We start from the raw sequence: 13,264 nt of genomic DNA, 5'->3' as shown, positions 1-13,264 counted from the left end.
TTAAATACACTTTACATTGGCAAAATTAAAAACCACATGCTTCCATCTCTGTAATGCTGCGGTTTGGGTTAACCAGGAAAGTAAGATGGGACAGTTATGAAAGATCTTCTAAAATCTGGTGATATAACATGCATTGTTTTGGTGCTTTGTGACAGAAGGTCCAGTTCACCAAATCTGCTTGGCAACAGACTCTGGTTCTCACATGTGTAGAAGATTTTTTTTATTTTGAGTTTTCTGAATTCTGAAGTGACATTTTGATTCTCTGTTGTCGCCTCATGATAGATTTGTGTTTTGCACCATTATAGCTATAGTAGAAGTGGTGGCCCTCACAAAGAAGTCACAGAACATGGGCCACACAAAGGCATAAAGACGTGTGTGTGTGTGTGTGTGTGTGTGTGTGCGTGCGCGCGCTCAGGGCTGTAAGATGCGAGACCACATAGTTAACGTACCTGACGAAGAGAACTGTGACGAGGCGACCTTAGCCCAGACCAGGGTCCTCAATGACCTTCTGCTGCACAGAGATGCAGTGTGTGTGTCGAGCACACCCTGTGCAGATGGGTGAGTACAAGTTCACAATTATTTCTGGTTGTGTATGTGTGCCTTTCAGTGTTCTAAAAATGAACTTGTTATGAGAGGTGAAAGGAAATACAGTTTTCGGGAGATGTGTTTGTGTGTATGTGTGTCAGTGCTGAGGAGAGTCCCCCCAGTGCAGACAAGGCTCAGGACTGTGATGTGTTCTTGGAGCCAACACTCCTCGGACCTCTGAGAGGAGACGGCAGCACTGTAAGTCTTCATTTGTTTCTCTCAGTCTAGTGCTTTTTCTTCTACTCTGTCTCTTTCTGCCTTTGTCGTTTTTCTGGTTCTGACCTCAGCTACTTTGTTTTAAGCAGTTTTCCCTCTTGAAAAACTGGAGTCTTCAACTGGTAGGACTTTGGCCTCATTTCCTTAATTATATTGCACAGTATTTGGTTTTTTTTTTTATTCTTAGTTTGCTGTAATTTTGTTAGAACTGGAAACATTCAGATGGGTGCAAAGGATTTATGTTAGATGAGTCAGATGTGCAGCTGAGTGGTAACATGTGAAACCCCTGACTTTCAGAGACAGCAGTCTCTCCTGTCAGAGGATGAAGAGTACACCACGGGGTCAGAGGTCACTGAAGATGAGGTGGGGGATGAAGAGGAGCTGTCAAAGAAGCAAGGTACTGTAGAGTAGTAGTGGAGTCATGTGGGATGATGCCTGTGGTGTTCACCAACAGGCAGAAACACTGCTGATTTGAGCCACCCTCATAGGGCTGCACCTTAAGGATCGGTCAAAAACACTTTTCATTAAAGGTACAGTCAGCAATTCTAGCTAAAACATGTTTACATGTTGCTCACCGTGTACACAAATCCACAATTCATTTCAGTTAGGATCTTGTAACCGTGTCCCTCAGAATTCATGAGCATGCATTACCACAGCAACAGTACTGATGACTGGGGGGAAGAGCCAATGCCAAAGGAAATGTCAGAATACTAGCAACTGGGGCACAACATGTGGTTAACCAGCTACAGACTCCACTGTTATTCTCTCACAATCTCCAGCTGCTATTACTGAAGTCGGAACAATGACATACATTTACGAACTATAAATTTAGCCGAATGTCCCAGGAAAAGTTGATTTAGCAAACAGGCTAATGTGACACAGTAATACCTAATTTGCTAATGTAACGTTGCCACAAAGATTAGCCTACCTAATTGAACGACATACTGACCATAATAATTTTCAGTGGCAAATAGTAAACAACTTACCCAACTGCCCAGTAGTAATATAGCTGTTTACACAGGTCTAATTATAGAGAATGTGAATTTGTCATTCCAGCGTGTTGAATTATGGGATTTCATGCTCATTATTCATCATATAGATATACACTACATACATCTTTAAAAAAATACTATCCCATACAGCTGCATGCGGTAGCAGATGCTTCATGTTTAAACGTCCACTTTACTGTTCAGTTTGAGCACAGACGGGACAAAAATGGATTCATTTGCAGTGTTTGTGTTATCTACTGACTGCTGCCAGCTAGTTTTAGCTCCCGAACTGAGAGCTGAGATCAGGCTGCAGAGTCATTTCAGTCTGTTGCTCTCAACAACGGGATCTCTAGGTCGGCTTCGAGTTAACGACAGTCAGCTAAGGTTATCCATTATGAATTACCACAGTCAGTAAAGTGAGATCTAAAGAATTTAAACATGTTTTTAGCCAAACAAAACAAGAATGCATGCAGGCAAGTACAGCACATATCTCTCAAAATGGCACCCCCCCATCCCAGCATTCAACATGGTGTGATATATCTTCACATTCTCTATAGTTCTCTTTTAAATTTTTGTGCTTCTGTCTTCCTCCTCCTGGGTTGTTAAGTTGTGGAAGCTGTAGAGCTGGTACTTTTTGAGCCATCTCTCCCTTTCAGCTGATGTAATGTGATTTTTCTGAACCAACCCGATACTCACACACACACACACGCACACACACAGTACTGTACATGAGTAAGAAAGCTCCTTGTGCTGATTAGCTGAAATTAGCTGGCCTGAGTCCAATCCTTATTTCATCTGTTTCAGAGGGAGCACAGCACACAGCCACCTGGGGTTTGTGGAGGACATGAACTGAAATGCCAGGCAGAGAAATTTGAGAAAATAGCCGAACATGACAAAATGTGTAATGAATTAGAATCGCTGACTATACCTTTAAGTACACTACAGCATCACTAATGTTATATCTAATATGTTTTATTTTAAAGGAATAGTTCACTTTTTTGAAAAAATGCACTTCTTCACTTTGCGTCAGAGAAAGAGTTGAGAACAGTGGAACCAGTCCAGAGTGGACACTGGACATGGCTAGCTTAGCTTAGCATACAGTTAGCCAGGATGTGTCCAGAAATCCAAAATGTGCCCAGTAACACTTCTAAAGATGAGTGGGGGTTGTGCTGGAGCTGCAGGTCATCATCTGTGTAGCATCTGCAGGTACAGTGCAGGTTGTCAGACACAGTGGGGAGCACAGGTTTTAGTCTAGGTCGCTGTGAAGATAATGTTCTGGCTGCATCTTTTACATGAGACAGATGTAGGCTAGCTGTGTCCTTCAACCTCCAGTCCTTTTACTGACTCTGTACTTGATGTACAGACATGAGACTGAGAATTGAGACTATTCCCTTGGAAAGAAATCAAATAACTGCAATTGTCAAAAGGTTGAGCTACTCCTATAAGATCCCTTATTGATCTGAGTATTCACTTCATGCCAGCTCATCTTTTGGTATTTTTACTTAATAAACGACTAAAGCAATCATGAGAATTCTGACTAAAATGATACGTGTTTAACTTTGTCAGTTCAGCTACAGAGTTTGCATAGCTGTGGGAAAACTGAATAGATACAAGAACAAGCAGCACCTTTGACCTCCTCTTCTTATCATTAGTAGTTTAACAGTTGAAATGAAAATGGCTGAAAACAGAATGATTCTTTGTGTTACCTATAACAGAATAATCTTAATAATATATTCTTATAATTAAAGTGCTGCTGTGAGGTTTGAATACAGGCACATCACTGTACTTGCCATTACTTATAATCACATTTTTGTCTTGGACTGACATTTTAATTGCAGTTTATATAGTTAATAGTGTATGATCACAAAACCATTTTAGCAGTGGGCTGTGACTTCACTCTGTAGCTGTGGTGTATGGATACATTAAAAAAACTGAATTACTTTGTGATAATCCTGCTGCTGTGCTGACATCGTTGTTTTGCTTGCACACTGTTTTTCATTTCAACCAGTGAACAGTCACCTCTGACCTCATAATTAATGTCAGGGTAATTTGAATTAATGACTCTTGTCATGCTGCTAGCAGCTTCCCTTCAACACAGACTCACTATCATAGTTTAAAGGATAAAAATAAAGTGAGGGCACGTGATGAAATGTTGCTCTATTTATAGCACATCACCACCATTCCAGCCCCACTCTGCATTTGTTCACATCTATTTTTGATGTCATTGTTCCTGGCCTTAACACTTTTAGGGATCTAAAAGAAAGCAGGTGCTCTGTGTGGTCAGCAGGTGGCATCAGATGCTGTTTGTCCTTTCTCTGCAGCTGCTAAAAAGGCCAAGAAGGCCCACAGACCTCTGAAGAAACAAATGTCCTCCCCCAGCTTTCACCGCAAAGACAAACCAGAGAAAGTGAGTCAGTGGTTTCAGTAAGTTGTTTCATATTCCTCTGTGGAGTCAAACACGGTTGTACTGGAAAAGGGTGTGTCTTCTGGTTTGTCACAGTGTGGCATCGCTTTGGATGGACAGGGCCTATGTGAAATTACATATCCATATTAGAAGTTGTTTATAGGTTGTTAATCCAAGCAAAAATCATGTCTTTCTTACTCAACTCTGAATGTATGCATGAGTAGTCAAACATCTGCTTAAAGAGCCTCAGCTGAGCATGCACTCTCCACTGCTTCCATTAGCTGCTCCAGTCACACAGAAACACTGTCTTCTGTTTGCTTTAATACTGTTTGTTTATTCAAGAGATACATCTGGCAGCGTACATATTTTTCAATGTATTGGCAAAGTGTAACATAATGTTTCTTTCTCCCACAGACCAGGGATAACACACCTTTCACGTGAGTTCATCAGACACATGCTCCACATTTCTGTCCCTCTCAATTGAGGGTGTTTCATGGGATTTAAATGTCTTGAATTGACATTTTTTGATGCAGTAAACATGTATCCATCTGGTACTGTAAGGTTAACAAGCAGTGTTTCTGAGTACTTGTGTATGCCTGCTGGACTGAACTTTGGTTAACACTGGCGTGTGTTTTGTAGAGTGAGTGTCCTGAAAAGTAAGTGGGACAGCTCACGATCGATGCGCTACAACCAAGACGCTCAGAGGGAAGAAGGTAAAGGAGCAACATTCACAGGAAGTGAATGTTTTTCATATTTTTTTTTTTTTTGAGGTATATGAAGTATGTTACCACCTATTCAAAAAGTACACTTACTTTATTCTTTTATTACATTTTCACAAGTTTACATCAAGCTCTGTCTTGTTTTTATTTAATTTTGTTATTATGAACCAGACCAGCGACGCATGGTGGAGATTATCAGCTACCTGACTAAGATGAGGTTTGGAGACCAGGAACAGAGCAACTCTAAGGAGACTAAAGAGGTGTGTGTGTGTGTGTGTGTGTGTTATACATGGCAAATAATGTATAGTATCATAACTATACATTTAACCAGGACTTATGGTCTGAATTGACCTAATCGTGTGGTCATGGTTGGGGCTGCACTGTCAGCTCTGTTGCCCTAGTTTTTGCAGCTGCCTGATTGTTTATGTTCTGTCTGTGTGTGTGTGCTGTTGCAGCCTGCAGGAGGAATCTACTCCAGACTAGAAGCACAATTTAAGAGTGTCTCTCAAGCCAGACAGAATTCAGAGAAAACACCCAGGTACTCCTTACAGTGCCATAAACATACACACACATTTGTTCTTCTTGTATTCTGTATTCTAATGTTCTTCTTATTCTTACTCTAGGTCTAAAGTCCGATATGCTCAGATCCGCACAACATAAGGGAGCTGATGGGGAAAAAGGCCACCGAACATAAAAACTGATCATTCGTCAAGAGAACAAAGAGGAAGCCCCTCTAGCACAGCCTCCACCTATAGTTTAGCTGTTGACTCTCTTCCCCACCCCGTTAGTTTTGCCCCCCCCTACCAGGTGACCACATGTGGATCACCACTAACTGCATCCTCTGTCACTCAGCTAGTTGTTTATTTGTGCTGCCGTGGTTGGTCCTTGGAAAAACAAGGTGGACTCTGAAGCCAGCTGAGCTCTGACAAAAAGCATTGCAACTGATCTCAGTGGGGGTTTATGCCAAGGGCAGTTTAAGAAATGCTCATTTAGGTGGGTTAATTCTTTTCAGACTGGAGATCTGTATTGTTTGGATCCTGTATTCTCCACTAATTTCACTAACTCTCATCATCTTCTGTGGTGAAACCAGAGTCTGTTCTGCTAAGAGATCTAGTTCTGCCAATAATAAAACTTGTATGATGGTGACCTCAGACTAGACCTTTGTTTTGGCATCTTCTGTCTGCTTGTTCCCCACTGGGTGGCAGTAGATCCCCTTGAAGGAGCATACTGGACCCTCAGAAGTCAACTTTGCCCTAGTTTGACCACAACCTGTCATCACTGCTCCAACTAACAGCCTGGTGATACTGGGGAATAGAGTAAAAGAAGCTGTGATTTTCCATAATTCTAATTGTGTCTAAAAGGAACTAGAGCAGTTTGTAGAAATAGCGCGAAAGTCCTGGACAGGTGGCTGGCTTGTGTCACTGGGCAGAGAGTTTGACATCAGCTGTTGGGTGGGCTAATGGGGTGCTTCCTGTCTAACTTACTCACAGGGTTATTAATAACCCTGCCTACCCACAGCGAAGACACATAGCAGGCATAAAGCGAGCAGGCTTTTTTTTTTTTTGGGTCTGAGGGTGGGTGGGGCCTTCCCCAGCTGTTCCTTCTTCTCCTTGACAGTGGTTGCCAAGAACAGTTGAGGATCTCTGGATGTGGGGGTGTGGGGGAGGGGGCTTCAGTTACAACCATGTTGAATTAGGGTCCCAAAGTCATGATCAGATATAAAGCATCAAAGCAAAAGTGAACTGGGAATACTCCAGAAGTTAGAAATGCTGAGTCCACGGAAGACTACAGGTCATGCAGAAAGCCATACTAACTAGGTGAGTGGAGTCATAACTAGCATCCAGTTTCCAGGTTTTGACATAAGAACCAGAGCTGACTTTAACTTCGAGCAAAATTAACCAAAGTACTTGGAGAACCATTTAATGGGGAAGTCTGACAATGACTTTACGCTTAAGTTGAACAGCGTCCTGTAGTTGCACCAGAGCTGACAGGTTGTTGAGACTGCATCAAGTGAGCAGCTCAAATTAATACCAGTGTGTTAACAGGGATTAGTGGCAGGGTCAGCTAACACAGCACCAGCCTCAGCCAAAGAGGCCACAGACCAGATGACGTCCATCATCTGCTACCTTCTCATTGTAGTGACCAATCCATTTTCTCATTATTATATGTTGGTGTTTTTAACAGGAAGTTATGTTTTTATTAGGAGCTAAATCTCACACTTATTTGCTGGGGAGAATGACTACATTGGAGGAACTGGCAGTGACTAGTTTTTATTATGGTTTAATGAAGTCAGTTGTGTTTCATGCTTGGGATGCGATGCCACAATATTTAGCTATTGACAAGCAGACTGTAGTAGTTTAGTATACATAAATTGTAAACAGTGTAAGGCTATACAGAATATGGTGCAATACGATTATTATATTTAAAATCAAGCATGGTAAGAACAAACCTTCCATGCATGTAATTTAAAAATGTTTTAGATGTTTAAAATCTCCAATGAAAGGTATTTTGCAAAGAACAATGTTGCTGATGCCCATCGCAAAGAGTACAGCTGTACACAAAGTTTTTCCTACTGCTTCGCTGTCAATTTATCTGGATAAACACTTGTGGTACAAGTTTTTTTCCCCACATCCCAGGATAAGAGTGCCAAATTGTTGTGCTAACTTATCAGGCCCAAATTTTCCAGACTGCAGAGTTTTGAGCTTAATTTCACACAACAGTTAAGTGGAACATTACAATTATGCTGTTAGCTTGAGCGAAAGTCTTGTTTAAACTCTCCGAGATTTTTATGTTTGCACGTGCCTTTACATCTCTTTGTAATGTCTGTGAGGTAATGATGAGCCAAATGTTCTGAGAATGGGCCCATGCTGTGAAATAAAGAAATGTGAGCAAAGACAGGGTTATAAAATTCTCAACTTTAATCAGTTCAAAAAAACTTCACAACAACTGTAACACCTTGAGAAGAGAAATTTGCCATTAGAGATTGGGGTCCTGTTTGGATTTATACATAAGAGTTTTCCTAATTCAACTCAATGGCAACCCATTTACTCTGAATAAAAAGCCTTTTGTTATTTGGACAGAACTCAAACAGGTACACATGAAAAATGCAAAAATACAAAATTAAATGTAAACCCGGTTTATTTTTTTATTTTGCTCTAAAGGTAGTGTTTTGAAGCACTACAGCATGGTAAACAATCTAAATTAATACAATTCAAAATCTTGAAAGCCATCTGAGTTAAACAGCAGTTGTTATAAAGATGCAACCAACCAAGAATCCATAAATACCTCCGCCACTTCCTTAAAACATCCCATTAATGAAGGCTCATAAATGAGCAACAATCCTCTTAGAGGAAAACAAAACGCTGATGTCGACTAGGCGACAGCACACATGCACACACCTGTGACAAAATGAAACAATAGAATTAAAGAAAAAAAATGTTCCCATAGTATTAAAGATGCTATACAATTGGGATGATATGCACATATTCAGTTTTGCTTTCCCCAAAAATCCTGCCGGCAGCAGTCAGACAATTTTCAGGTGAGGCAAATATGAGCAACAGATGCTGGCAGCATCTCTCTGCCTTCATTCATGATCCGTTAATTTCACATTCTCCCACAAAGCGTGGTGCACCGCACAAGACCAATTCCTGTCACACTAGAAGCCTCAATGCTGATTTGACACGAAAACCCTGCTCAAACTGTATATATAATACATGTGTATATATAAACAAATATATGGGGGAAAAGGAAGAACAGAGAAAAAGAGAACCAGGAGGGAACTAAACAAAAACAAGATGGTGTCCTAATAGTTATAACCTCATCGTGCAGGTTTTGGGATGGACCAGTGACCAACAAAACATAAGCGCAGATCAACAGTTTGGAAAGATATTACACAAAAGTCTCCATAGAAAACGCAGATTATGTTTAAAAGAAAAAAAGGGGGGCCACAGGGTGACACAGTAATCACGTACATATTATTGGTATTGTTTTGGTCAACAAACATCCAATGGGACAGCCTGCTCTGCAGAGGCTGAGCTGCTTCCCACCACACTCAAGTGCCTCTCTTGGGTTTTGTTGCATTTGCTGTGGTTAGGGTTTGTTTGGAATACTGTACAGTTAGTTTGAGCTTCCGATCAGTCACACATCTCCTCAGGGATCTCGTGAGGGTTGAGGATGCCGGGGACTGACATCTGGATCTTGTGTTTCTCCTCCTGGGCCTGACGGAGCGATGCCTCCCTCTCCTCCAGGAACAAGTCTGAGGTGTCCTCACCTGCAAACTCCTGAGCAGCAGCAGAGAACAGGGGAGCACTGGGGTTAGCTGCAGCTTTCTACATCTCTTATCTATCCATTGTCTATATCTGCTTCTCCTACTGCAAGATCCTGAGCTGGGCTGCTAATCTGTCAATAACTTTAGTTACATTTAGTCAAATAATACCAGAGGTGAAAACTTCCCAGAGCCCAAGGTGACATCTTGAAAATGTTCAAATTGTCCATAGCATAAATTAAATGTAAAACCGAGGAAAAAGTCAAAACTCATGTTTTGAGAAACAAAGCATGTTTAAGACATTTATTCTGCAAAAAAGATCAACTTCTTATGATAGTTATTTGATTTGTTGATCTCAGTTAACTCATTTTCTTAGCTCTAATCTGACTACACTGCAAAAGACCTGTAAATTCAAGATGATACTTGTGAACAAAAACTGGCTCCACACTGAGCCTGACAGATGAGCTGTGGACCAATTAGCAAACAAGAAAACACAACATGCCTGCCACTCGTACACAATACTATTCTAACAATAATCTGGCACAGTAGCCACAAACCTTCTATATACTTAGAAGGACAAGCAAGCCATGTTGGAAAATGTTATTTGTGGAAACAACAGCTAAGCAGCTAGCTATGTAGTCACTGATAACCTCTGAGAAGAGACAAAGGCCACGCAACAGTAGAGCTGGAGGTGTGCAGGCCTTTATTCACTTCAGTTATCAGCAAACAAACAGACGTGGAAACACTATTCAAATATATTACAGTGTTGTACACTTGCTGTAACCATTGCTTTGTGTATGTGTGTGTGGTTCTTCTGCCATGCTTCTGCTGTGAGGAATTCATGACCAGGACATCTGCAGTGGTTGATGCAATCCAAAGAGTTTTGACTGAGAGGACACTGTGACAGCCTCACCTTTATCTGAACCAGGAAGTCCCTAAGGTGCTCCTTAAAGGCAGGAATGTCCTGGTTTAAGCTGAAGAGCCCAGTCACAAACACCTTCACCTGAGCACTGAAGTGGACAAAAATACACAGTGATAAATAAATGTGCATTGTAGGGCTGGACCCAAATATTCAACTCTTTGGATATTTATTTGTTGGGTAGGTAATTGAATTTCAAATTTAGTATTCAAATATTTGAGACAGCAGGAAATTTCAATGCAATCTGAGTCTGATGATGAAGAGGAAAGAGAACACAATGGAGACAGCTTGGCTTGCTAGATGGTCCTTAGAGGCATCATGATGAGTCTTGTGTCGAAATCTGTTCCCGTCAGGAGGTTTCCTCCTGTTAAAACTGTTTCTAGTAGCGCCCCCTCTGTGATTAGGTTTAGGATAAGATTAGGGTTCAAGTTAGGGGAAACGGATCTCAACACAACACTAGCATCCAGATTTAACAACCAGCTGCGGCTAATGAACATTAACTCCATGACTTAAATTGATGACAGGACAAAATGAATGACGCTGTTGTGAGGTCTGTGACATCGCTGCAGGCGTTGGAGGAAAAGACACCGCTGTCTGCTCTGGTGTACACACATATGCTTATGAAGAACCATCATCTGTCATCTTTCATTAGCTTTATGTTTTGTCTTGCTTTAACCCAAAGTACTGACAGATGGGAAATATTTGAATATTCACCGATTATTACTAGCAAACCACCAAAGCCCAAAAATGACCATTCGGGACAGCTCTAGTGCATTTTACTAAAGCAGAGATTGTGTGCATGTGTGTTCATATGAGCTGCCACTCACTCCTGTAGGTGGGGGAAAGCAGTCTTGAGCAGGTTGGCCACATACTCCTGGATGAACACCTGGTTGTTGGTGGGGCTGGCAGGGCTCAGCGCCATGGTGATCTTCCCCTCCTCCACCAGGTTGAACATGTAAGCCAGGATGGATGCGTGCATTGTCAGGCCTACAGGACACACACTGTTAACTCCACACACTTTAACTACACAAACCTCCTCCAAGGCAGCTCACTGTCCCCATAATGCCATTCCACCTAAAAGCAATATTTCCATGATAGTCTGATTCCTTAATCATGAAAACGTACCTTCTAGCATTTAGAAAGTTATTCAAGAAAAATATATCAGCTATTACAGTTTTCTTCAGAATCTAGAACACAGTAAATTGTGGAGATATATCAAATCTGTCAAATCTTAGCCAAAAGTCTGTAGCATTAGTTGTTGCCTCACAGTCACAAGTCTTCTGTGAGCCCTGTAAATTTGAACATTCTGGATCACCACATCCAGAATATTACTTGGATCCAGACCAAACTTTGCTGTGTGGTAGATCTTATGTGGATGATATTGCGTAATTTTTGTCTAAACATTGTAGGCATTTATGGAGTTAGAACCAAAAACATTGGCAGTGGCCCCATTTCACACTGGTGAATAATCCTTTCAGTTATGCTGTGAACAAACCAATGAGCAAACATCTGTTATTATGTTATCTTATCATAATATCAGGTTCATATCAGCAGATCTGGGACCTCTGTGCATCTCTCCATGTGTGTAAACTCACCAGCAGTGTGTGATGTGTCAGTGACCACAGAGAAGATGTGCTGCAGGATATCACAGAAATATGTCTGGTAGAAACTCTGAGCAGCTGCTTCCTCCTGGGCAACATTCTGCAGCATCGTGTAGAGAATCTGCAGACCTAGGTGAGCAGAAACATGGACAACTTCAGCTGCACACACAACATTCCTTGTATTTTGCCCTCACAGAAGAGATCTTACAGAAGCAGCATGATGTGACAAAGTAAGTATCAGCAGGAGCTTCTGGACAAGTATCGAAGTATCTGTCACTGTTGTCATGACTTGATTAAACACAGCACCTACGTCATCTTTAACATCACCTAGTATTTATGCTCTAGGCCTTGTAGCTCAATAAGAACATTAATAAATGTAGTAAAAAGGGCATGCATAGGAGGAGGCTTACCAGTGTCAGCCACATTTCTCATGGTGTGTTTGAAGGCCCAGATGATTGAGTCCAGCACCAGTTTAAACTGGGCTGGCGGGATGGCGAGGAATGCTGGGAAACAGTGAGAGTTTACAGCTTGAAGCAAGTAGAAGAAATGGGTTCTGTGTTCTGGATACTCCTCAAAGTTCTGGTAGAAAAAACACAACAGACAAGTTGTTGCTGTTTAGTGTGGACTGGTTTACAAGGCCAGCCGGGGTTTTACACAGCAGATTTGTTTCATATAATCAATGAAAACAATGTCGGTAGGATGCTGCTTTCAATGCGTGTGTGTCAGCACTATTAAATTACATTAGATGTGGCTTTCCAGGCCAGTAGCACACAACAGTGTGAGACACAGGTTTACCAAATGGGCAAAGTCGCCAACTGCCCTAAGGCTGCAGAGCTTCGGTGGGCCTGAATCACATTTTTGTCCTAGTGTCCCCTAGTGGGTTAATCAAGCCCTGAATGTTTATATTTAGTGTGTTCCATATTGTTTCTCTGCTTCAGACATGAAAACAGTGTATGAGAAAGTGTTTCTGAAACACTGTGTACAGGCTCTGACTTGTGGTTTCAGAGGTGATACCAACAAACAGATGGACAGATGGTTTTTAACTGCAACCAATTTTTCATGTGTAGTCAATTCAAGAACCATATGTAGAGCTGTCAGGGAGGGGTTCAGCTGGCTGCAGGCTAAAAAGCTATGATTGACCTTTACTGTGACATTAATAATAATAATAATATATATATGATCATGAGCAAGACGGACACCTGGAAATTCCATGGCCGGTTACCAAGACTAAGTGAAGTGCCTTCTGAAAGTCTACTAGATGATGTGAATGCAGCACTAAGAACAATCCCTACTACGACCATCACTGAGACCAACAAGCTCATATACACCACAGCAACCGTGATCCTGGAGATGCATGGCTATAAGTTCAACAAAAACCATAAGGAGCAGTATCCTCCATGGAGAAGGAGGTTGGAGACCAAGAACAAGGCAGCACGGAGAGAAGTTAGCCAGCTATCAGAATTGCAGAAAGTCGTGATGAAGAACGGGGTACCTAAGAAATACAACTCACTGTCCATACCTGAGGCCTTAGAGACTGCCAAGCAAAGGCTCACAGCCCTGGCCACAC

At 41.6% G+C, this 13,264-nt stretch overlaps 2 protein-coding genes across 7 annotated transcripts in view; one reads left to right on the top strand and one right to left on the bottom strand.

The window, feature by feature from the left end:
* Positions 1-6,470, top strand: part of sanbr (SANT and BTB domain regulator of CSR) — a 28,478-nt gene extending 22,008 nt beyond the window's left edge. For 4 of the 5 annotated variants that reach the window (XM_020623296.1, XM_020623299.1, XM_020623298.1 and 1 more), the window contains exons 12-21: positions 416-558; positions 687-783; positions 888-923; positions 1,099-1,198; positions 4,112-4,197; positions 4,609-4,631; positions 4,834-4,907; positions 5,085-5,173; positions 5,369-5,451; positions 5,537-6,470. In XM_020623296.1, the coding sequence (XP_020478952.1) occupies positions 416-558; positions 687-783; positions 888-923; positions 1,099-1,198; positions 4,112-4,197; positions 4,609-4,631; positions 4,834-4,907; positions 5,085-5,173; positions 5,369-5,451; positions 5,537-5,573 (768 nt within the window). In that variant the 3' untranslated portion in view covers positions 5,574-6,470. The remainder of the gene's footprint in view (positions 1-415; positions 559-686; positions 784-887; positions 924-1,098; positions 1,199-4,111; positions 4,198-4,608; positions 4,632-4,833; positions 4,908-5,084; positions 5,174-5,368; positions 5,452-5,536) is intronic. The other variant, XM_020623297.1, reaches the window with a different exon arrangement.
* A 1,338-nt stretch (positions 6,471-7,808) lies between these two features.
* The window catches only part of xpo1b (exportin 1 (CRM1 homolog, yeast) b), a 37,386-nt gene continuing 31,930 nt past the window's right edge, over positions 7,809-13,264 (bottom strand). For both annotated transcript variants that reach the window (XM_020623293.1, XM_020623294.1), the window contains exons 21-25: positions 12,108-12,276; positions 11,692-11,826; positions 10,924-11,083; positions 10,091-10,187; positions 7,809-9,193 (exon numbers count right to left, since the gene is read on the bottom strand). In XM_020623293.1, the coding sequence (XP_020478949.1) occupies positions 9,047-9,193; positions 10,091-10,187; positions 10,924-11,083; positions 11,692-11,826; positions 12,108-12,276 (708 nt within the window). In that variant the 3' untranslated portion in view covers positions 7,809-9,046. The remainder of the gene's footprint in view (positions 9,194-10,090; positions 10,188-10,923; positions 11,084-11,691; positions 11,827-12,107; positions 12,277-13,264) is intronic.

This window comes from Monopterus albus, unplaced genomic scaffold, assembly GCF_001952655.1.
Source record: "Monopterus albus unplaced genomic scaffold, M_albus_1.0 scaffold296.1, whole genome shotgun sequence".
NCBI classification, from domain to species: Eukaryota; Metazoa; Chordata; class Actinopteri; order Synbranchiformes; family Synbranchidae; genus Monopterus; species Monopterus albus.
The sequence above is the reverse complement of the archived record's forward strand: the minus strand, read 5'-3'. Positions and strand labels throughout refer to the sequence as shown.